General features: G+C 34.4%; 1 protein-coding gene across 1 annotated transcript; it reads left to right on the plus strand.

Annotated features, from left to right (window-relative positions):
• The first annotated feature begins 12,574 nt into the window (after positions 1 to 12,574).
• Positions 12,575 to 14,458, plus strand: LOC133869783 (protein GRAVITROPIC IN THE LIGHT 1). The gene has a single exon (XM_062306856.1). The coding sequence runs from the start codon at positions 12,862 to 12,864 to the stop codon at positions 14,284 to 14,286; it is 1,425 nt and encodes a 474-aa protein (XP_062162840.1). The 5' UTR covers positions 12,575 to 12,861; the 3' UTR covers positions 14,287 to 14,458.
• Positions 14,459 to 25,938: the final 11,480 nt, after the last annotated feature.

A 25,938-nucleotide genomic window follows, 5' to 3' on the forward strand; every position in this document is an offset into this window, starting at 1 on the left:
TTAAAATTTAAATTCTACTCAAATTTTGTTCAATTTTTTTTTTTTTTTTTTTTAAAAAAATTGTTTCATGTTTTTTAAGGGTCTGTTTGGATTTGCAATTTCAAAAAATGCGATTTAAAATAACAATGTTAAAATGTGTGATTTAAAAAAATGGTTTTTAAAAATTAAGTTATTCGTTTGGCAAAATCACAGTTTAGCTTTAAAATCGCAAACTCGTCTTTAAAATTCTGCGTTTTCAAAAAAGCTCATTCTGACATGTGATTTGAAAAGGCAAAAAATCTGCCTTTTCGAATTGCAATTTTTAAAAAAGCAGTTTTCAAACGATTTATATTCTGCGATTTGATTTAAAATCGCACTTATTATCTACAAAATCGGAATTTCAAATACACTCTAAATCATCGAAATATAATTTTAGAATTTACCTTCAATAAGGATGGGCTATAAAACCTTTATTTTACAACATCCAATTATAAGTTAACAACTCATAAAAAAGTAAAAATTACAACAAAAATACTATAAACCTAAAAACACCAAATTCATCACCTTCTTAGCACTCTCACTCTCTAAGAAAACTACCGACCATGTTTCCAGACCAATAGGTCGGAATCCTGCCGGAAGGAAACTCCAGAGCACATTTCCCAGGCCTATTAGCCGGGGAAGGGATCGATCCCAGCCGTTCTAGCTGGGGGAGTGGCCAGATCCAGGCCGATTGGCTGGGATCCATCAGTTTTGGCTGGGGAGGGGCCAAATTCGGGCCGTCCAGGATTCGGCGTTCTGGCAGGGGAACGACCAGATCCTGGCCAGTCGGCTGAGATCTAGCTGTTTTGGATGGAGAACGGGTCACCATGACGTTGCTAGAGGATTGGTTGTCGGCGAAATCTGGCAGTGGGTGGCTGAACAAGTGGTGGTGGGTTTAAAACCGATTGAAGTCTTTGAAAAGGAAAAATATTTGGTACTTTTCATGCATAGTATATTTTAGGTTTTTAATGATGTGTCAACTCTTTAGTGGATGCAGTAAAACATCACTTTCACAACCCTTCCTCGTAGAAGAGACTCTCGTAATTTAAAAAAAATAAAATTTATATTCATAATTTTTTAAAAAAATCGTACCAAAAAACGGGCCCTTAACTTTCACTCATTAAAAAACAAAAAAAGAAAGACCTATCTTCTGCTGCTCATCATAGCCGTTTTAGTCCGATTAGACCTTTGGGCTTTTGCGAAACCAGAAGACAGAAAAGCTGATGGGATCACCATTAAAGTACTCCCAGATGGTCCTCCTGAATCTCGATTGCAAAACTGAAACCGCATATGAGCACCATTAAAGTCCTCCCAAAGGCTCCAACAGACCTTTGGGCCTGTTGGAGCCTTTGGGGGCGGGGGGGCTGTTTCCCTTCGCTCTACAGTACGCCCCACTTGGGCATTGGATACTGTCCTTTCTTCATTTTTATTTTTTATTTTTATTTTAAAATATTGATTAAATAATTAAATTTATCATTAATCTCTCAATTATCAATATTTTTTATAAAGCATTATAAATTAACAAATATCATGCTTTAACCCTTTAAATGGTCAATTTGTTGCAACTTAATCCTTTTTGCCGGTCTTGACCGTTATGTTAAATAATAAATTAAATTTGATCAAAATATTTGAAAATACTCTTATATTGATGATTAAAAAAACCAAAATTACCATTTTTTTTTACTAATTAATAAATAAAAGGAGTAATTTTAATTTTTTAATGGTTAAAATAAGAATACTTTTGAAATATTTTATTTGATTTTAAGACCTAAAAGATATATAATTATATTTTAATATCACTTCTGTTATTTTTATTTAGCTGAGAAATAAAGAATTTAGTTTGAACGTAAACTCTGATATGGAAATGGAATTAATCAAATTAAAAACCAAAAAAATATACGAGTATTATCCTGATTTCTCAGTTTCCTTTGCTTTCTCACTATTTTGTTTGAGTTCACAATTCCACTAGAAAGAATTTGTGTAGTCTAATTTGGATAAATTTTGCATGTTATATAAATATCTATCAAATATTCATCAAATGATAAAATAATTTTTAAAATTATTATTAAGAGTGTAATTAATTAAATAATAAATTTCACCGAATGATAATTTTAAAACTCATTTTATTATTCGACGAAAAGTTAATGTCTATGGCCTTGTTTGGTATGAAAAAGAGAATTGATAGTGGAAGTTAAAAGTAATAGATATAATATTAAGTAAAATGAATTTGTATAGAAAAATAAAAAAAATTTGTATTGTAATAATTTTTTTTTATTTAAATAATAATAAAAAATTATTAATATGATATAAAGTTAAAATATTTTGATTTTAATTATTTTGGAGATAAATGAAGAAGGCGAAAGAAAGAGAATGAGAATGTTATTACTCTCGCCAAACAAGCCCCGATAAGAATTATATGTCTAATACCTCCTTTTCCTCTGCGATTAGACGTTGCATTTATGTCGTACACTCATTGAAAAGATGGTGAAAGGATGACAGCTCATGCTGAGCCTGATTTTTCACCGTACACTATTTTTCAGTATATCACTCTCTTTTGACGAAAGTTGTAAGATTTTTCGGGATTTCTATGAGCAGCTATGATCTATCACGTTCCACGAAAGATGTGCAATCTATCTTTCTATGAATTTGTTTGACAAAACTTGTCAACATCTGTTTGGATTCTATAAATTAAGCAAAAAATACAATTTAGTCCTTCGCACTGTTATTTATTTTTTAATTTTTTTTGGATGATCTCTTAAGTTATCAAGATTTGTACTTGGCAAACTACTAAAATTATTAAAAAAAATGTTATTTTTAAATAATAGTTCAAAAAAAAAAGAAGCTATTTTTAACGAAATATCTTCATAATACCTCAGTCACGTGTCATTTTTTAATTAAAAATAATAAATTCAAAAAATTAATAAAGAAAAATTATTATTTTTTTTTAAAAAAAATAAATAAACTAAAATTTTATTTCTTATTTATTTTTTTTTTTTTTAAAAGATGGGTGTTTGGGGTGGCGTTATTTTCGAATCGTGATTCGATCTTCCTGACACCCCTCAGATCACCGTCCGTTTGCAACGCCGTGATGACCGATTTTATAACCCAGCTCGGCGAGTTTCAATTCGCAATCATCAGCTACCTGATCTTGGTCGAGCTCAAGCTCGCCCCGCTCTGAAAAATATATTTTTTTAAATATTTTCTAAAATTTTTATTTTTTATTATTGAAAAATGACACGTGGCAGGGGTATTATGGGGATATTTCGTAAAAAATGACATTTTTCAATAGTTTTGGTAATTTGGGGAGTCGGCGTGCAAACCTTGGTAATTTGGGAGGCCATCCGAAAAATATATTTTTTTTAAATATTTTCTAAATTTTTTATTTTTTATTATTGAAAAATGACATGTGGCAGGGGTATTATGGGGATATTTTGTAAAAAATGACATTTTTCAATAGTTTTGGTAATTTGGGGAGCCAGCGTGCAAACCTTGGTAATTTGGGAGGCCATCCAAAGAAATTGTGGTAGTTTAGGAAGCTAAATTGTATTTTTTCTATAAATTAACTTTTCTATTGTGAATCCCATTAATAAAACACTTTTAAAAATAATTTTCATATTTATATCACGTTACAACATTTTTTTTAAATTAAAAGTACTGTTCAGTTTTATGTTGTTGGCAAATCCAATGTTAAAATTTGTTGTGGTGTAAGTCTAGGTTTAGCGTTTAAGTCAATCTTCAAATTAGGTTCTAAACTTGGTTCAAATTGAAGATTAAAAGAGCTCGATTGCAAACCCGTTTAAAGGTGTTCAAATGAGAACATGAAAGGCACTTCAAGAACAAGTTCTAGAATAGATCAACGATCACAGGCGGTTCGAACCATGACTTCAAGAAATTAATTTTTAAGTTTCAAAAAAATTAATTTTTAAATTCCAAAAGTTCCATTATTCTTGAACCTAAACAATTTCAAGCATTGTTTTAGTTTCACTCTTACGATTGACACCACAAAAAAGATTACAATCACAAAGGTAATTCTTATAGGAGAAGGCCAAGGGTTCTAAAGCTATTGTAGTTGAGGTGAACTAGTTGTTTGTTAGGATTATAAATTGATCAGTCTTGAGAGTTAAAAAAGGATTTATAAGTAAGATCAATTTGTAATGCAAGTAAGTTTTCTATAATAGATGCCTTTGAGATTAGCTGAACCCTGAAGTAATTTTATTTTTGGGGAAATTATACTTTACCCCCTGATATATCCACCATATGGCGGTTTGGCCTTTAATATTTAAAAATTGTTAGATGGCCCTCTTAATGTTAACAATGTGTGGCACTTAAAACCTTCCGTCCACTTATCCGTCTTTTTGGACGAAAAAAGGCCACGTATATGGTTTTTAAAAGGTCACGTGCAACGTGGCCTTTTTTCCGTCGAAAAAGACAGATAAGTAGACAGAAAGTTTTAAGTGCTACACGTTGTTAACATTAGGAGGGTTATCTACCAATTTTTAAACATTGGAGGCTAAATCGCCGTATGATGAATATATAAAGGTATAAAGTGTAATTTTTCCTTTACTTTTGAAAAAAGTTTTCGCTTTCATCATTGTGCTCATTTAGAAATTAAAGCCGTTGTATATGGTTGCTTTATGAATTCCTTCCTTGAGCAAAGACAGGGATGGATAACATTTTTCGAAAGAGAGGTGTATTCCATACATGCCACGAGGCTTGTTCAAATATCGTGTAAATTTTTTCCAACTCCATGAACTCATTGAATTTGAAAAAGAAAAATCCATTCTTGGTGGAGAGAACATCTCTTAAAGTTTGAGGGAAATTATAGTGAGGGAAATTATAGTGGAAGCAAGCTAGAGGAGAGAAAAGAGAGACAAGAAATTATGGGTGGTTCGATGTTAGACACTTGTGTCAACCACTCTGAATAGTCCTTAAGACTACATTATACTCTCGTTAACATGATTATTTATAATACATAACTTCTTATTTATAATTAATAAGTCGACCTAAAAATTAAATAAATAAAACCCTAATCGACTGATAAAAGTAAACATAATTCGCCTTCTACTAGAAAATATAACTTAATCAATAAACATTAGGGGCCAAGACTGTCCCAAAGTTGATGGCATGCAGCAGCATTAACAGCAGAGTAGGTGGCTTGGAGCCACTAAATTAAAATACCCAACAACAGAGTGGGTGCACTGGGTGGGGGGCTTGGAATCAAATTATTATCGTGTTTAAAAAATTAATTTTAGACCCCCAAGTTGTACGTTAGTGTTACGCAAGAAAAAAGCAATATTATGTGTCACGTAGAAGCTAGTCATGAAATTGCATGTATTTGGCCAGGAAGAAAGCATAATAATTGTACACGTCGATCATGATGCTTTTATAATTATCTGCTTCACATTAGAAAAATTAGTTGTCACGGCTAATAATTTCTGTATATATACCTGGAAATTAGTTGCCATGGTACTTAGCGATTAATTAAACTAGCTAGATAGCTTCAATTCCTTCAGGTAGACGCTTGTTATATATTGTAATTTATGCCAAAATGTAATCAAAGTGTCTTCATTGTCTCTACAGGGAGGCGTATTCCATAAGGATATAATATGCATGGTTGGTGTTAGCAAATAGCAAGAGAAGGGATATTTTATATATATGTTCATTTTGTTTAGGGTAGAAGTTGTAATATTGGTGCTTCTACCATTCTAATTAATTAATTGATGTACGTGATCACTTTTGAATATATATATATATATATAATACAAACAACGATCAAAAGTACCCATAATGGAGTTCGACAAATGGTTTATATAATATATACACCTTTAAGTTGCATGCCAAGAAAGAAAGAAAGAAAGCATAGTTTAGTGTGTGTGTGTGTATATATATATATATAATAAGGAGGAAGTTCCTATAATCATATATATCCTAGACGAATGATTTTAATGCATGATATATATATATATATATATATATATATATATATATATATATATATATGTTCAAGATGTCAACATACAAAACAAACATTATGCTAAAAATCCGCAGTGGAAAACATTTAGAATTACCCCCAATCATATTTGCTCAAACATGTCTTCTAACTTAATTATGTCTATGCCTAATTTGCACGCGCTCTTTAATTTTCAATCAAAATTTCACCTTGTTTATTCCTCATATCGAAGAATAAGAATCATAAGAAAAAAAAAAAAATCTATTTTAATTTTGATTCTACAAATAATTTTTTGTTCCGAAACATATTGAATTTGTAATTAATTAAACTACGTGGCATATGGGCCACAGTTTATTAGAAAATTGCTTACAGAAGAAACAATTAAGCAACATTAATTGGCAGCCATGCATGCATGTAATTAAGATCACCTAACTGAATAGAAAAAAAGAAAACAAAATGTAAGATCAACTAACGATATTAATTACTTCCCATCTACGTTGGAATTAAAAACTTGGGAGGAGATCGATCGATGTTCTTCATGTGGTCCCAAATGAAGAAAATAAGTAGTCGACAGGGCTCTTACTGAAGGCTTACACTCACTTAAATACAGTGCCATAATGTTGAATGCATGTTCACATTCTTATCTCATACTAAAACATGCATTGTCATAATTTTGTATGTCGGACGTGACCAAGACCCCATAATATAATATAATATAATAAATATTTTGTATCCCTTAAACTTGTCCAGAAACAACGACTTAAAGTAACAAATAATATAATAAATTAATAACAGTCCCATAATATATTATATTGAACATACTTAAAGAGATTGTCGATCAATATGCTTGACAGATACCGTGAACGCAATTTAATGCATGTAGGGGTGTAGAAATATATAATAGGATATAGCTAGGAAAGAGAAAAGAAGAAAGAAAGAATGAAATCATTGAGAGAAAGAGACAACGTTAGGGTTATATTTTAAGTATATTGATGAGATTTCGATTCCCTGCAGGTAGCTGGATGAAGGGAGCTAGACCCCTTAACGTCCGGATCGGAGGGCGGGTGCAGAATTGATCGAGGAAGCAATTGGAAAAATTGCTTCAAGATATTGCCTAGCAGTAAGACATAAAATACTGAGCGTTCGAGTGATACGATGTCGTTATCTTTATGTGGATGACTCTTAAGAGATTTTTTACGGGTGTAATTTCAAATGTCATAAAAAGTTTTGATTTTTTTTTGCTGGATACTGATTAATTTTCAAATGAAATAGTCAAAGCTCCAATATCGGACACTAAATTTATGACAAGTGATGAAATCATGAAAATGTAGCAACTGGGGAATATATCAGAATGTTTTGTATTGAGTAACGTGGTTATTTGTTTGTAGGTATAGTAGTAGGTATGTATAGCTTTGCATTGAGTAGTTGATGTTAGTTTGGTGGTCGTTTGTATTGACTATTGAGTGGTTGATGCAGTATGGTGGTAGATGCTTGGTATAATAGCATCGGTTGTTCGTGCTTGTTTGCTGGAGCTATAGAGTATTGTAATTTTGTAATTTGTTGTTCATATATATATATAAAAAAAAAAAACTTGTCATTTGAATATTTGTAAATGACCAAATCATAGAATTTAAAGCCTCCGCGCAAACAAAAGGCAGTTTTTTCGCATTTTTTAATTGTAGGTAAAGATGTAATTTTTTTTTCTTCACAATTTTAAAAGTTAAACTGTAATTTTAAGAACTAAATTAAAATTTTACTAAACGTTAAACTGCGTTTTAAAAATTCATAGTTTTCAAATCGTAAGCATTTTTTTTGAAATCATAAATTCAAAGGAATCCGCGTTGTAGTGATTGATTTTGCTAAGGGTCACATCTTCTGATTTCAATAATTAAGCTACTTTTTGGGTTGGGCCATCGACAGCATGAATAGAGAGATGTTTCACTATTATGGTTAGTGGTCATTGGGCATGATTAGCGGACAGTAATTTTTGAGATCAGCTTATGTTGGGCATGGCCGAGGTTAGCTCGAGCTAAATTGGAAACCATCCAGGATTAAAAGGGTTATTTTGTTTCACAAGTTGAAACCTTGTTGGCCCCGCTTAATTGCTAGTCCACAGATCACGCATGCATGCAGTGTTAAAAGTGTTAACCCAACCACCGTCTAATCATTCTTAACTCTTCCAATTCTGCTTATGATGTTTCTTCAGTTTCTCTTCTTTATTTTTAACGTTCTGTTGAGTTATTATTTGGAGAGATAGAAAAAAAAAAAAAAAAAAACTTGTTTTAATGTTAATTTGGACTTCAAATTAAATTTTTTACAAACTGAGAAGTAGGAGACTCCTGCAATTTGTAACTTCTAAAAGTGACATAGGTTCAGGGTAATCGGCATACTCCAATCAGTGTGAAGGAATCGTTGGCTCTATTGATCGACCATATATGAAATTGGTTCCTTCAATTTTTTTTATTTTTTTTTGGTGCATGTTCTCTTTGCATGTGTAAAGTAACGTACTTCTCATATGTCAAAGGACACATGTTAATTCTAGGATATAAATTGTAAGAATTTTTATAACTTTTGTAAAAAATTTCTGTTCATACTTTAGTGTGTTTTGATTTTTTTTTTTTTTTTTTTTTCAAGAATTGGAAGTAGATAATCCTGAACATTCTTGGATCACATTAGGTTTGTATTACTATGCATATATACCACAAATTTCGCTATATTTTCTGTAATGTAAATAAATAAATAAATAAAAAGGGGGGGCTGGCTGCTGAAATGCATCTTAAAATAAATAAATAAAAAAAACAACTTACTAAAAAACGTGTTTAATTAATAAATTGAAAGTTTTAAAAAGTTTAGTAGACTTATTAGTTCATTGTGGTGTCCCACACCAATGGAATCAAGAGCTGTGTTTCCGTCACCATCTTCTTTCGGCTCTGTCCCTTTTCTAAATTCTAACATTCTTCTCTCCAACGCGCGTCCCATGTTTTTTAGTTATTCCTCAGGTTTTTTTAACAACGCTCTCAGTCTCAGCAGTTTTTTTATTTATTTATTTTTATTTTTTATTCAAATACTAGAAATGCTACGCTTTTTAAAAAATTTCTCTCAAATTTGTTTCCTAAATAATGTATCATAATTCTATGAAATGACAACCAATTTCTCAAAATAATAAATTACAGGAAATAACTTGTAAATTAGATCAACCACAATGAGTACTGATGATGCATTTTTTTTTTAAATTACATGTGATTTTGACACATTACTTGATGAGCAAACGTGAGTGAGAAATTTTGAGAAGCGTAGCATTTCTCTTCAAATACATTTAGCTTCATTATTTTTTTTACAAAATACAAGTTTCCTAGCTACTTACCCTCTCAATTTTACAAATTCCAACACACTCCAATATAATAAAAGGCAAAGAGTTAAAAAAGAATTATTTTTTGTTAAAATAATTGATAAAAAAGCTATAGGAAAGCTAAAGTGTATTTGGCAGCACTATACGTTGTAGAATACCCAATGTTTAGGGAATGTATATGGTATCTATTAAATCACCACTTGTCTTAGAATCTTAAACTGATAGGAAGAGGCAAATTTAATCACTTAATCAATATTTTAACACTCACTCTTACGTGTAGGCTCAGACTTCCTTTTAATAGGTGAGGTCTAACATGTGGTATATTTCATTGAAATAGAAGATAAATGATGGAGTCAAAGTTTGAACTCCAGACCTTGTAGTTAAACACATCCTCTGTATATAAGGCCACTGAATGTGACATCGAAGAAACACTGAAATAAAACGATTTTATTCTCTCCCCAGTTCTTGCCCATGTGAGGTTTTATGTTAATTTTCCTAAAATTTTTCTATATTTAAGGAATGAGACATATTTTATGGAAGCTGCTGAGAATGGAAAATATTTTTTTGTTATAACAATAAAACTGAGAAATTATTAAATACAGAAACAAATGAATAAATAAATCCCCAGAAATTTTCTAATTTGATGCAAGTGCTTATAAGGTCCAATTAATTCAAGAAAAGGAATCTATATATATACATATAATATTTCTTTAATTATTTTAGAGGGCGGTGGATAAGAGAAATAACTCCTGAACAATAGTTATGCATATGTTGTGTACGAGTGTAGATACATGGAGTGAGACTCATATAGTATCTACGGTTATGTACATATTATGCACAACTGTTATGCAAAGATCATTGCTCAGTAAATAATATAAAGTAGAGTTGTGATTGATGCACAACATATATATATATATATATATATATATATATATATATATATATATATATAAATCTTATTTATGTGCCTTATATTATGCATGTGTCGTGTAAATTCGTTGTGAAAAATCTTTTACCTATGGAGTAAAGGCGACACGGAAGGTGCTGACAGTTGTTTTTCTTGTCTGGTAGTGGTGTTGCTTGTAAAAACGAAGTTGAACAAATCTGTAGCTAAACTATTTTGGTTATGACTTGCAGGCTGCATGAGTAAAAACATTGGAAACAGGACTTCGTAGTTATCAAAACATATTCCCCCACCAAGATCCTGACTATCCTTTTAGTTATTATATTTAAAATATTATTTTTACTATTTTTAAAAAGGAGAGAGAACCAGATTGTTTTTTTTTTTTTTTTTTTTTTCCTTAGTTTGTTTTTTTAAAAGCATTGTTGAGTAATAACGCTCAATAAATTTGGATGTTGAATTTTCTTTTAAAAAATATTTTTTGCTAGAAGGTTGCCAAATAATTTTTTAACTATTATGACTAACTTAAATGCAAGTATTTAATTTGCATATGGGCAATTGGCTCATGTTGCCAAACCTGTGGTTAATGCTAGTAGAGAGAATTTAAAAAAAGGATTTACGGGCAATTATTCATTTGAATTGTTAGTAATTTAAACAGATAGTACTTTAGACAAGTAATATGAAAGAATTCATATAAGATTTATTTGTCGAGTAAGCGGTTGAATAGCTCAAAATTCATTTGAGCATATAAAGATCCTATACGAGCTGCTCTCTCATATTTTTTATTCAAATTATTAGCAATTTTGAATAGATAATTGGTTTAGATTCGAATTCAATAATTTATTGAGACGTAGCCAAACAGTAGTTTTTCCTTGTAAATTTTGTAGCAGAAGCATAAATAATTAAACACAGTTTCTTGATCCTAAAGTCACGAGAGCCTATGATGATCAGTTGGAGTCGCAGCCAATTTCCCAACAGTAGATTAACGAAACACGGTCTCATTTCTGGCCCACCGGCCATGACATTCACTGAATCCTAGTCATTGTTCGATTCTAAGAGGCAAGCCCCGTGATGGCTTGGGAATTAGCACGGCGGGTTAGCCGTTGTTGTGGTGCCCCACCACCCACCTAATAAATATATACAGTAAATGTTATAATTTTTTTTTTTTTTTTTGGAAGTTTAACTTGATTTACACGATTCGTGTTTGTGTGTTTGGTTCGAATCATGTCAAGACATAAATATAATATCATATAGGTCAATTCTAACCTGATTCATTTAATTAAACAGATCAAACATTTTTATTTTCGTATTAAATTTGCAGGTTAGGTAAAAAAATGTTTGCCATTATGTCATGTGTCAAGTTCGAGTCATGTTGAAATATGTGTATAAAATTATATAAGTCAAGGACTCAATCCATTGAATTAAACAAGTTAGACTCCTTAAGCTTAGCTCTTTAAATTTGTGAATCGTGTAAAAAAATTGTCAACTCTAACTTCATCGAGAGTTATCGTACTCAATTAAACAAATATGTATGAACAATTAAAAATATTAAATACAATTTGAAGATTTATTTATATTCTAGTTTGAGATATGTTAACTGGACAATTTTTATATAACAATTGCATAACAATGCTTATGTGTAAGTGAATTTTAATTTTATTTTTTAAAACAAAAATGCTAGATAACATTAGGAGAAAGGAAAGCTCATTTACACGTAAGCATTGTTGTATAATTACTGTGTAAAAGTTGTACAACTAACAAATCTCTTCTAATTTACATAAACTCCCGTAATATTTTATAACTACGTTGTAGATAAAATTAGTGGAGCATTGCAGTTCAAAAATGCATAAAATTAACTAATAGAAAGTTAAACTCCTCTCTCCTATTTTTAGAATAATAAAAATAAATAATTAAATAATATTTTAAATTAGATAGTAAAAATGAATAAGTAAAATGGTGATAATTTGAGGAGTATGTATATATATTTTTTTTCTTAAAAAAGAAATATTATCAAATAAAAGTTTTTTTTGTTTTTTTGTTTAAACTTTTATATTATATTAGAGTGTTTTTTGAAAAAATAAAAATAAAAAATAAAAAATCGAATAACAAATACACCCTGCATTTGGCACCACAAATTTTCAGATTCCTAGTCGTTGCAGGGACGTTAATCATGCAGTCAAACAGTCACACACTACGATCTCTAGGCATGGCAATGGCTGTGGAAGGTGGGGTCCACTATTAGATGGTAGCCATCAATCAATTTGCAGAGAAGGACCCACAATCATCATCCCTCTGTATAGCATTACCATTACCCACTGTACAACAAACAAACATCCAACATCGGCCATGGTGTATGAGTTTCATGTCCTACTAGTACTTATTTTCAGTACCTTATACTGTTCACCTTTAATCTTTTACCCTTTTTCTAATCCTTCCCGCGCTTTAAATCCCACTTTTCCCACCTCCATCTCCGGCTTCAATCTGCTTATGGTCAAAGTTTTGTGCCTACTTTTCAGCTTAAAATCTTATCTTTGAGGGACTTTAAGCCCAAAACCCTTTTCTTGGATTTCTTCCTTGGTATCCAAGTTCCCTATCTTCACTGAATACTTTCAAGTTCATGCCGGCTTATTTTTTGCTTCTAAGATGGATGCAGTGAAACCCAAATCATCAGCCTTCAACAATAAGAGCAAGCTAGCGCGTACTTTTCATAAAGTTATCAACCTTCGGGCGGCAACAAGAATTGCCTCAAACAATGGGATTTGCATGCTCACATCGCAAGCAAAAGTGAAGGAGGATTTTTTCACTGATAGAAAGTCGCAGCAATTTGACAAGAATGAAGATACAAGAGGCCGGCAGCAGAGAGCTGTACTGGAAGCTATGGTGGCGAAGCTTTTCGCCGGCATTACTTCGATCAAAGCGGCTTATGCCGAGCTCCAAATGGCTCAGCATCCTTACAACGGCGAAGCCATTCAGGTTGCCGACCAGGCCGTGGTGGACGAGCTGAAAACGATATCCGAGGTCAAGCGCAGCTTCTTGAGAAAAGAACTCGATATTTCTCCCCAGGTCACTCTCATGCTGGCGGAGATTCAAGAGCAGCAGGCCTTGATGAAGACCTACGAGATCACCATCAAGAAACTGGAGGCGGAGGTCGAGCTCAAAGAGTACGACATCGCTTCGCTCCAGAACCAGCTCAACGACGCCGTTGCGTTCAACAAGTTATTAGAAAAGAGGTTAAACTCAAGTGGGCCTTTGTCAATGTTCGACAGTCTTCGGCTAACGAGACTCAACGTGACCCATTTCGTCCAGTTGCTTCACCACGCGCTAAGATCCATTCGTAGCTTCGTCAGGTTGATGATTCGTGATATGGAGTCAGCGAACTGGGATCTTGACGCCGCCGTCAAATTCATCGAGCCCGGCGCCGTTTTAACAAAGCCAAGTCACCGCTTCTTCGCTTTCGAATCTTTTGTGTGCGTAACCATGTTTGAGGGCTTCAATTTCCCTCAATTTGATCAGTCTCAACGACAACCTCTCGACAAACACCGCCACCGCCTCTTCTTCGACAAGTTCAAGAAGCTGACAAACGTAAATCCCAAGCATTTTCTTTCCCAGAACCCAAACTCGTCGTTTGCGAAGTTCGCGAGGTCCAAGTACCTCCGCCTCGTACACGCGAAGATGGAATGCTCTCTCTTCGGCAACTTGAACCAGCGGAAGCTTGTGAACTCCGGGGGAGTCCCTGACTCCGCGTTCTTCGTAGCGTTCGCTGAGATGGTTAAGCGCGTGTGGCTTTTGCATTGCTTGGCATTCTCGTTCGACGAAGAGATTACCGTTTTTCAGGTGAGGAAGAACTGTAGGTTCTCTGAAGTCTACATGGAATGCGTGGCCGAGGAAGCGTTGATCTCTTCCGGTGAAATTGCCGGTGACGATAGCGGTGGCGGTTGCGGTTGCGGTGGCGGTGGCGGTGGCGAGCTCCGCGTGGGTTTCACGGTCGTGCCAGGGTTCAAGATTGGAAAAACCGTGATACAGAGTCAGGTTTATTTGTCTCCGACTACTACTCCGGCGAGTTGCTAAAATTTTTTGTATATTGCTTGTCAAAACGACAATACTCACGCGCTATATCACACGCTCCGCAGTTAGTCTGCTAGTTCTTTTATATAATGGAGTTTTAGATGCATATCATATATAATGTATAATTGTATCAAAATGATTGTAATCAAAGGGCCCGCGTGAGGAAATTGACCCATCGGTGTATCGGAGACACAAAGTCGGTAGCTTTCTTTCTTCTTTTTTTTTTTTTTTTTTTTTTGAGACAAAGTTGGTAGCTTTCGGTGTATATAAAATGTTGCTTAAAATTAAACTACTCCCCCAATGACAACATGTGTTTGGGAGGTTTCAGTATTTCTGGAAAATATGGGGTGGCGCGTGGTTTTTAGGCATTTCATGTTGGGGTATTAGTCTATTAGATAGCTGATATCCTGATACAGTAGGGAACAGGCTGAAATGCATCTGACCCACGTGTCAAGAGATTATATTCTTTATAATTATTTATTTAAATTTGAGAGAATTTTAACATGTGTTTGTAAGAGATATTTATACAACTCACTTATTGAATAAGTGGTTAAATTACTCAATTTTTATTTGATAATGTAAGTTTTATAAATAGAATTCTTGTCCAAAATTTTCTTTTAAATTTAAACAAAGATTGTAAAGAATCATATGATAAAGTCTAAGGTGATTTGGGGAGATATGGTCTGGATTTGGATCGGAGTGACAGGAGCAGAGAGACAGACGGGTGGTCAGGATCAGAAGTTTATGACGTGGAAGGACAAGTTTTAATGTTGTTTTGCAATGTTGTATTTGTCACTGCTATTTGCATAAAGAATCAAAAACATTATACTTTTAGTGCGCGCAACTTGCTCGAATTAAATGAAGTACCATTATACTTCCTAAAAAAAAAAAAAAAATGAAGTACCATTATACATAATCATTACAAGTATGCTTTAAAAGCATCCATTTTTTTTTTTGAGTATATATATATATAAATACAAAGGAATGCCACGTTTTATAAACAAACATGAATCAGGATTTTTTTTTTTTTTTTTAAAAATAATGACTACTAAATCTTGTCACATCAGTCTTATGTAATAATTGTGTAATACATAGTAATACTCATAAATATATCATCATTCAATAAAATGTCTAGCTAGAGGATAGAGAAATTAGGGTATGTTTGTTGAGGTCCTTTTAAATGCTTTTTTTTTAAAAAAAAATTTAAAAGAAAGGGTTTAAAGTAGTGTTTAAAGGTGACAAAAGAAAAGAAAAGAATAGGATAGAGTGGTCATACAACCACCTAAAGGCTGAAGTACATCAAGATAGCCGCTCGGCCAATTCCCGACCAGATCAAAGTGGTGTGTAACCACCCTAATTGAATCAAGGTGGCTGCGAAACCAACCATGACGACCATAGGGGTGGCTACGTGGCCACTCCTCCACTTATGGTGGCCACACACCAATGCGGCCACTCTAATATTTTCATTCTTTTTTTTTTAAAAAAATATATTTTTTTAAAATAAGAAATTAGCTCTTATCTTTATAAAAGTTATATATACACGTGTTTTATCAAAATATTTTTAGAATAACACAAGAAGACAGATGAGTTGTTTTATATTTTGAATTATTTGTTCTACTTATCTTAAGAATAGAAAACAGCCTCTCAAAAAAAAAAGAAAAAAAGAATAGAAAACAGGAAAAAAAAAATAAAATAACAAACATGTTTTCTGATTTGTTTGGTGTCCATATTTGGGTAGACCATTGGGTATACTTCTTCATGGTTGATGCCTCCAAAACCCCACTAAATTTATTTACTGTTGGGTATACTTGTTCTGTTCTTCACAGTTGATGCGTCCAAACCCCACTAAATTTGTTTCCTATAGGGAGATGCGAATGTGTATATATATTTTTTCTGAAGAATACAAAGAAAGGGGAAAAGGGGCAGAGATGCGAATATGTAAATAATAGAGCTTAATTAGCAAATAATGTAGTTTGGGTTGGTTAGGAAAATGGTGTCGGAGAGTGAGGCATCAAGTGAGGCATTTGGCTGTTGGTCGCTAGCGGTGGCAGTACGTCGTAGTACTCTGTCAATTAATCGTCCACAAAGTGCCATACTTCTTTCGGTGAGGCTACGTAGGATTTTGTGTGGAAGAACTCTGAGCGTGGTTCACGTGCTCTGCATCGTATGCCTGATTGAACCTGTTTAACCTTTAGCTAATGTCTCTCTCTCTCCCTCTAGTCTCTACCTTCCAAGCACAATTTACGAGAACTTCCTCCACCATGAGTTGCCTTCCCTCTTTTTGCAACACATTCTCAAACAGTTTGATAGTAATTTGGAGAGTAAATATGAAACAGTTTTTTAGACAGTAAAATTGTTAAAAAAAAATTATCTGTCTGATGTAATATTGCAGTAAGTTCAGTAAAGAAGAAGATATATGAGCATAGCTAGGTTAATTAGTCACATGTGCACCTCCCTCTAGTCTCTACCTTCCAAGCACAATTTACGAGAACTTCCTCCACCATGAGTTGCCTTCCCTCTTTTTACAACACATTCTCAAACAGTTTGATAGTAATTTGGAGAGTAAATATGAAACAGTTTTTTAGACAGTAAAATTGTTAAAAAAAATTTATCTGTCTGATGTAATATTGCAGTAAGTTCAGTAAAGAAGAAGATATATGAGCATAGCTAGGTTAATTAGTCACATGTGCACCTCCCTCTAGTCTCTACCTTCCAAGCACAATTTACGAGAACTTCCTCCACCATGAGTTGCCTTCCCTCTTTTTACAACACATTCTCAAACAGTTTGATAGTAATTTGGAGAGTAAATATGAAACAGTTTTCTAGACAGTAAAATTGTTAAAAAAAATTTATCTGTCTGATGTAATATTGCAGTAAGTTCAGTAAAGAAGAAGATATATGAGCATAGCTAGGTTAATTAGTCACATGTGCACCTCCCTCTAGTCTCTACCTTCCAAGCACAATTTACGAGAACTTCCTCCACCATGAGTTGCCTTCCCTCTTTTTACAACACATTCTCAAACAGTTTGATAGTAAATTGGAGAGTAAATATGAAACAGTTTTTTAGACAGTAAAATTGTTAAAAAAAATTTATCTGTCTGATGTAATATTGCAGTAAGTTCAGTAAAGAAGAAGATATATGAGCATAGCTAGGTTAATTAGTCACATGTGCACATGGGACAAATAATGGACATAGGTTGACACACCCTCGATACTTAAATAATAAATATGGAACAATGATTCGAGTAAAGAGAGCAATCTGGATGCTACTTGTCGATTGCAGGCAATGGGCATCTACCGTCAGATTGAGAAATAAATGTTGTTCTAATCAGCTCTGTCAAGGGCCAAGGCTGGCACCTATGAAGGATGCTGCTTTGGCACTTCTGGTGTGATTTTCAATCTGAGGCAGCCCGGCTCTTTGTTTATTTCTGGGTTAGTTTTTTTTTTCTCTAAAGCACAACTTGTAATCTAGTCACACCAGCTGTTTAGATATGCTGGGCTAAGTCTCTAATCTCAAAATTGACATCGGATTAATAGGTAGATTAGTACTGATTATGCAGTTGATCGCATTATCAGACGCCAATAGACACTTGCGAGAAGGAGTAAGATCTATTGAAAGTTTGCCGGCAGCGTCGGCGGAGAAAATTTTCGAGGAGGATAAGCTAGAATCTTGGTGTTAAGTACAGTTATGTGATTAACGTAGCTGAAGCGATGGCGTATCTTCTCCCAATGTGAAGCATCCCCATAACGGGATATCGCCTTAGGTTTCATGTATTGGGAAGTGTGTCCTAACTCTAATTGTTTTGGTTGACTCATTAGTTCTAATAGAATAAATATGTTTATTCACCGGTTTATTTAAGAACATCGGGCATATATAAGATTTTGATGTGTATTATTAATTGCTTATTATTCTATCTTATATATGTAAGGTCCTTAAGTTACATTAAATATAATTTAAGTGTGATTAATGAGATTATCACCCATAAAATCTAAGTCATAAATCTTGTAGCTTATAAATTGTTGGGATAATTATGTTTTCCTTCTATGAACTACCAACTCGACCAAAATAGAGCATTCAACTATTAAAGTTACTTGTATTCCCCAATTCCGTCAGTCAGAAAGGTTAAATCCAAGGGTCAACACGTCATGTGCAAGTCACGTGCGTTTTTAATGTATTTTCTCACTATTTTACCCTCATCTTCATCGGTCCTCTTCCTCTCTCTTATCTCTTTTTTTTCATTTCTCTCTCAGGCGCACATGCTCGTTTACCTTGAACCCCATGGACTCCGACTCACCCAACCCAACTACTCCGATCTCAACCAGACCAAAAGACTCCTTCATGACACCAGCGTAGGTTGTTGTGTCACCCGAGTGAGTAAACCTCATCAAGAACTCCACCGAGACATCACCCAACAAAGCAATAACCAGGATCAGCAAAAAAGCAGGAATAACATCGAAGACCTTATGCATGGCCGGAATGGACATGATGCCAGCGCCAATTATGCTTGTTGACACGTTGAACACCGCCCCACATACCGATGCATGCCTTAGCGTAGGTTTGTGTTCCGATAGAAGTGGCACGTGTAGTTTGGCTACAGGAGACATGTCGGCGATGAGTTCTCACTTCTCTGGCTAGCTAGAAATAGTTTTGTTTGAGTTTCTAATTGTCTTCATGTACATGATGATGCATTCAATATATAAATAGAGAATGGTGGGGTGGTCCATGTAGTTTGCCAAATGTCATCGTTAAAAGGGAATACAATTGGTTAAAGTAGTTAAAAGGAAGGCTAAGATGGGAATTAATGTTGATAGGGAGAAAATATATTAAAAACGCACGTGACTTGCACATGACGCATTGACCGTTGGATTTAACCCCTCTGATTGATGAAAGGAGGGAAAACGAGTAACTATGGTAGTTGGATGCTCTATTTTAGTCAAGTTGGTAGTTCATGGGAGATTTGTGCAAAAGTTGGCAGTTCATAGGGAGAAAAGGTAATTACCCATAAATTGTTTGTTCATAGTCAAAATGGAACTGGGTATTCCGTTTGATAAGACTATAATACATCAACCATGATGATCTATCTTGATCATGTGAAGTAGAGAATTCGTGTTGATGTGTTGGTCCAGATGCAACGCACTGAACATGCTATTTGAGTCATCATTCTTTTATTACACAGTTTTAAACTCAAATGTGAAATAGAGATTGCTAAAACCCAAGGAACAATTCAACCCCCAACAACAAACGCAATGATAATATATAAGGAAAATAAATTGCAATGATCAATAATAAAACAACACAACCATAAAAAACATTTGCACATTCACAACACAAAGATTTGTTGACGAAGTGGAAAACCCTTTGAATAAATCAAAGGTAAAACATGCAACCAAAATATAAAGCAGAAAAGTAAAGGACATAGATATTTTGGTTATGAAGTGAAAACTCTTTGAATCAAAGAGAAAAACCACTTCAGGGCAGCCAAACTCAAGAAATTCACTATTCAGAAGAAAAAACTAGTTACAAGATAGTAGTACTCACAAACCCTTTTGCAGTAGTCGTACCTTGAACTCTGACACGCACGTATACGTGAACGCCTCTCAACCAGACTTCCTATCTGAAGAGTTCTTCAATGGATTCCTTTAACTTAGAGCTCCTCTCTAAGTTAGACTTCAAACAGTTGAATCAATACAACAAAATAAAACTCTAAGAGAGTTAGCACATCTAACAATTTCTGCCGAAACACTCTCTTAGCACAATGAAAATTTAGCTATGAAATTCTTAAAATTACATAGCCTATGAGCCTCTTTAAATAGGCTTCAGAAATTCTAATTCTACACAAACTCGGATTTGCATAGGCGGCGTCCGCACCTGCAACTAAAACTTCTAGTAATCACTGAAGCGCATATGGACTTGCAACCATAGCGCCCGGACAGTTGCATAAAGTACTTCCATTGTCCACAGTCATCGCATCAGAGTCCGAACCTTCTTGTAGACGGGTGCTCTCTGTGGCTCGCATCTGCTGCACTGTTCAGACCTTCATAGGACTATGAGATTCTGAGCTAGCCGTTCGGATTTTGGCATCTGGGCGTCTGGACGGGCTGTAGGGAAAATCAACTTTTTGAGCTGTAAAGTCTCCAGAATCTTTCCTTGATTAGGAACTTGCCTTCTTAGAGATATTATGTGCAGATTCAAGCCTTGATTAGTCATTTCCATATTTGAATTAATATTCTACAATATTCTTCTGGAAGATTCTGGAAATACGGTGTCCCTGTTATGGAAGCATTTTTGTCAACCAAAATGTAGCCACTTAAAATAAACCAAAAACTCTCAATTTGTCCATTCTGTGACAAAAACGACTTATATCCAAAAATAAAAATTACTCCTCATTTTTGTCTCAAAATGACAAAGGGTAAAATAGAGTAATAAAAAGCCAGTAAAAATAAACCACAAGGTTTTAAATGTAACCAATAAACAACAATGTTTAAAAAGTAGCCCAGAAATAATAAAATAGTATATCAAACAGATGATAAAAATAAAAATAAATGACACGACACACATAATCTTCTTCATTGTTTGATCCCCGACACCGTCGATATGCCTCTACGTTGATGTTGATCTGCTCCACCTTAGCACCTAGCACCTGGAACCACTCGTCAATGGTCTGAAAATGCTCAGTCAAATGGGTATCCATAGAATGGAACTGAGCATCCACAGACTGCAGCTGACTTGTGATCTGCTCTAATGCACTCATGATTGCATCACTGGGAGGGATCGCCTGAAAGGAGGAAGCTGCTGATGACTCTGGCTGGGCACGTGGAGCTGGATGAGCGTGCTCCTCTGGATCCATGTGTGTCTAAAGTTGAGCATTTGACTTCATAACCTATGCTTTTTGAAAGCTCCTTCAAGTGAATCTTCAGGCTTAGATGCAGGAATGTTCTACACAAACCTCAGACAGATTCGAGTCACCGAACTGCCATAGGGTAAACCTATTTGATGTTCCTTCAGCATCTCCATCATTATTAGAACTATGTACTTGCACAGGGAAAAAAGAACTCATCGGATGATGGCTTACAAAAATCTGGCCCTACGAATGGCGATATTGCTATTCTTGGAAAGTGGCCACAGATTTTGCATCATGATGCGAGCTAGTAGCCTGTGAGGAGATTGCAGCTAGCTGGTTGGGATGTTCATGTCTTCATGCCAATCTTAAGCCCCTTGAGGATCAAACAATAATCTCAAGTCTTCAATGGAGGGGGGATCCACAGAATCTGGATACGGAAGTCCAGGAGTAGGAACTAATGGGATATTAGCCACTGTGCCGATAAGAATAGGATCAACAATGATTGTTTGCCCACGCACCTTGTTCTTCAGTATAGGATGAATCTGGCTAATCTGATCAACTTTCAAATTTGCATAGAATTCTCACACCAGTCTAGGATAGATCTTGTTGCAAGTAAACATGCTCTGCCATCCATTTTCTTGAAATATCTGATCAATGAAGCCAAAAGGAGGGACCATGACATCTTGCCTTACAACGGCCCCCTCTATCACTATGGTCTAGCTCTTAATCCTAGCCAATGCAACAACAATCTCTTTATTTATTTATTTATTTCTTCATTTGGCTAGACATAACTGTTAAACAAAAAAAAGAAGAAGCCCAAAACAACATTGAAAATACATGTTACGAGTCAATTATCCCAATAATATGCCAAAAAAGAAAAGAAAAAGAAAAAGAAATGCATTATAACACCTATGAAATACATGCCTTAATAGTATGACCAAAAGTATAAGCATGCAAAATTAATCTAGTCCAAAGAAATTGCACATGCAAAACTAAAATAGGACAAGAAAAAAATTAAAACATACATAGTTAATCTAGTCCAAAGAAATTGCTCATGCAAAACTAATATAGGACAAGAAAAATAAAACATGCATGCATGTGACTAAAAGCCAAAATAAATTACCAATCCCAACAAGCAAACATTAATCTCAGATAAATATCTCAAAGTATTCCAATATTTAGAATCCTTATGTTCTAGAAAATATAAATAATAAAATATTAAGAAAGGGAGTGGGAGGACATACCTGGAATAAGGAAAAAGAAATAAGATAATGCACAAAAGGCCAAAAATACCCAAAAATCTCAAGAGAAATAGAGAGAAAATGAGAAAAATTACAACTCAAGAGAAATATGAAAGGTGCGGCGGCTGGGAGAGAAAGCGACAGGTTTTATAAACCTAGGTTGCGCATCCGAACAGTCAAGTTACCTGTCTGGACGGGCAAAGCTGATTAATGCATTGATCAACGTGTTCAAACTCTAGCCACTGAGGTCCGGACACTTCACACAGAACCTGAAATTTCGGAGAAAAAACACTTATGTATTTAAAACTAATAAACCAGTCAAATAGTAAATCAAAAATATGCAAACATTTAATTGAAAGTTAAATAATTTATGAGTTAAAAATTTATCTACAGATACGAAATTTAAACAATTTACTTAACTCATGCTATGCGTGTTGTGTGTGAAATCTTTCTCAATAAGACATATGTTCATTGATAATGTTTAAAACAACTGAATTTTCTAAAAAGAGAAAATTTATTGTTTGATTAGTCAAAAGTCAAACCTTATCTTACTAGGGCCTAGCCACCTTCATCTGATACACCCCTCTAAGTTATAACACTTTTTCTTTAACTTAGTCCGTTAGTGATCGTCTCTTTTTCTGCAATGAATTGATCACTGACTCTTTCTATAGGGACAAGTATAAGAACAGTTCAACAACACAATTAGCAATGGATTTTTTTATTTATCCATATTTTTTGAAAAATTATTGCTTTTTAACACTTGGTGTTGCAACTTAGAAAAAAATGCTATAATTTATAGGTTCTAGGTTCAACTAGCGAGTTGGTCAATTTGACCATCTAGGAAAAAATTTATCTCTTAATAAGATTTTTAGTATCAAACCAAAAATAAAAGAATTTACCTTAAGGGAGCTTTGAATAGTGCACAAATTCATCGCATGAGAGGAATAAACTATCTAGCTTTAAGATGCAGCAGAGAAACTCAGCAGGTATCAGACTATAAATCTCAACTATATATAAGCAAATTTCATCAATACACAATGGCTGAGATGTCAATTAAAAACACATAAGAGATCTAAAAAACTAAACAAAAAAAAAAAAAAAAAAAATTGTACTACCTTCCCCCCCCCCCCCCCCCCCCCTTTTTGTTGAAAAATAAATATACAAAAAAAAAAAAAAAAAAAAAACAACAACAACAAAACATGCTTTTAGGGAAAAGATGAAATCTAATTCTAGCATGTAAGATAAAAGCAAACGTGTCCTTATAGAGAGGTTTGAGTTTACCAAGACAGAAAAGCAACCGCCCGACGTGCTTTTTCTATCATCCTCATAAATACCTGCAGAAGATTCTCTAAACAATAACAAGAGAAAATATGAGGATAAAAACATAGTTCCACACAAGAATGCAAAGCATAAGTAATATGTGACAATGAAAACAAAATGCAATGCATAATACCTGACATGCTCTACAATTAGGAACCAAGATCCTAGGCATGCCATATACTCACCTACTCGGTGAGTCCACTCCCCCTCAAGGGGTGAATGGTCTCATCCTTCCTTAACCATATCTTCTTGAACCTGGGAGCAGGATTGTGAGCCTTGTCCAACTTGTTCAATATGCTTAGGATATTCTGCATCATGCTTAATAACCCCTCATAGAGATGGTTACTTTTAGGCTCACGGGGCTTTGACTTGAAGCACCTGGATTTGTTGTGACCAATCTTGCCACATTGATGACAGGTTGGAACAAATCTCTGGGGATGTTGCTGCTGATGCCGAGGAGCATGATTAGCCTTGGGAGCTTTAGTGTTTGATTTTGCTTTGTTTGGCTCTTACTTCTTGACCTTGGGCTTCTGAGCATAGATTTGTGGACAATGAGGTCGGATGTGACCGTTGATGCCACACTAATGGCAAATAGGTAGGCTTCTTTTGTTAGAATGTTTCTTGACTGGCTCTGCAGAAATTTTGTTTCCATTCTCACAAAAAACTATGCCCTTACCTTTGTCCATATAGTTATTCTGGGGCTCTGCAATTTCCGGCTTCAAAAACACAATTTTGGAAGAAAAAGCAATGTTAGAAGCAATAGAAATAGAAGCAGTTCTATCAAAACATAAGCCTGTCTTATCAGAAGAGCACTTTTGCCCCATTAGCATCTAGGCTAGCTTATTATCAGTGAACTTCTCTGATTGCAATTGTGCTTCAACCAGTTCATCTTCTAAGCCCTTAATCTTCTGTAGTAATGTGCTTCTCTCTGTCTGCAACATGTTTAGTTCCAGGACATTCTTTTCGTTTACCTCCATTAGCTTCATGAACTTGATGAACAAGGTTTTGTAAACCTCTTTATGATCTTTTTCATCACTACTCTCATAGTAATAAGACTTAGATTCTTCAAGATCATTATATGAAGCAGTAAAAGCTAGAAATTTAGGATCTTTACCTGGAGTCTCTTTTTCCTCTGAATCATCGCTGAGAGAGGTGTTGAGAGCTTTTCCTTTACCCTACTTCAAATTCCCGCAATCTGCCCACACGTGACAGTATCATGATCATTCATAGCATTCGGGACCTCTAGTATCCTTTTTGTTAGTATCATCTTGTTCAACACCTTTGGGATCACCTCTCCAATTGTCAGAAAATTTATTCTTGAATTTCTTGGTCTTCATTAATTTTCTGAAATTTTTGGCAAGGATGGCTATCCCTTCCTCATCATCAGTGTCTTCATATGAAGAAATTCTGCTTTTACCTTTTGCAGCCTTTAGTACAATGGATTTAACCTTCTTGAAAGGGGGCAACGAAAACTCATAGGTTTGAAAGGAACCTACCAGCTTTTCAATTTTCATCATATCCAGATCTTGGATTTCTTCAATGGTAGTCACTTTTATTCTAAACAGCCCAGGCCAAGAATTCAGAATCTTTTTAATGAGTTTTGCATTCGAAATTTTCTTACCAAGACTTACCATAGAATTTCTCAAATCACTAATCTTGATGTAAAACTCATTAAACGATTCATCTTCTATCATCTTAATTCCTTCAAATAAGGGTTGACGCGGGCCGGATTGGGCCAGATTTACATGTTTTCTACAACCCACCCGCAGTGAACGAATTTAAAAATTGGGATCTGCAACCCGTGTATTTAATGGTCAATCCGATGGGCCACGGGTACCACGGATTGGAGGCGGGTTTTGCGGGTTCGGGTATTCTATTTTTTTTTCTTATTATTTTTACAAATATATTTTGGGCCCTAAAGGCCTAAACCATTCCGCAGGATTCAAGAATGGTATGTATGTGGTCCACGTCCATCCTCAATTCCTCAACATTCATCAATGTGAACAAACCTAACAGGCTAGCAATCAGTGTCACACTAGTCCACTGCTAGTCTGCTACTGATGCAAGTCTTCACACAAGGTTACCTAGCAATCACACAAGTAATATATGTTGTTCACTACAGGATGCATCAATAATCAAAACAAATTTTAAATTAATAGCTAAGCTGCCTAAGCATGAACACAAAAGAAAATTAAAAGTTCCAACAAAAAAATAATCATAAACTTGGTCCAATAGAAATTAAAAGTTTACGC

Source organism: Alnus glutinosa, chromosome 5 (assembly GCF_958979055.1).
Source record: "Alnus glutinosa chromosome 5, dhAlnGlut1.1, whole genome shotgun sequence".
Lineage (NCBI taxonomy): Eukaryota > Viridiplantae > Streptophyta > Magnoliopsida > Fagales > Betulaceae > Alnus > Alnus glutinosa.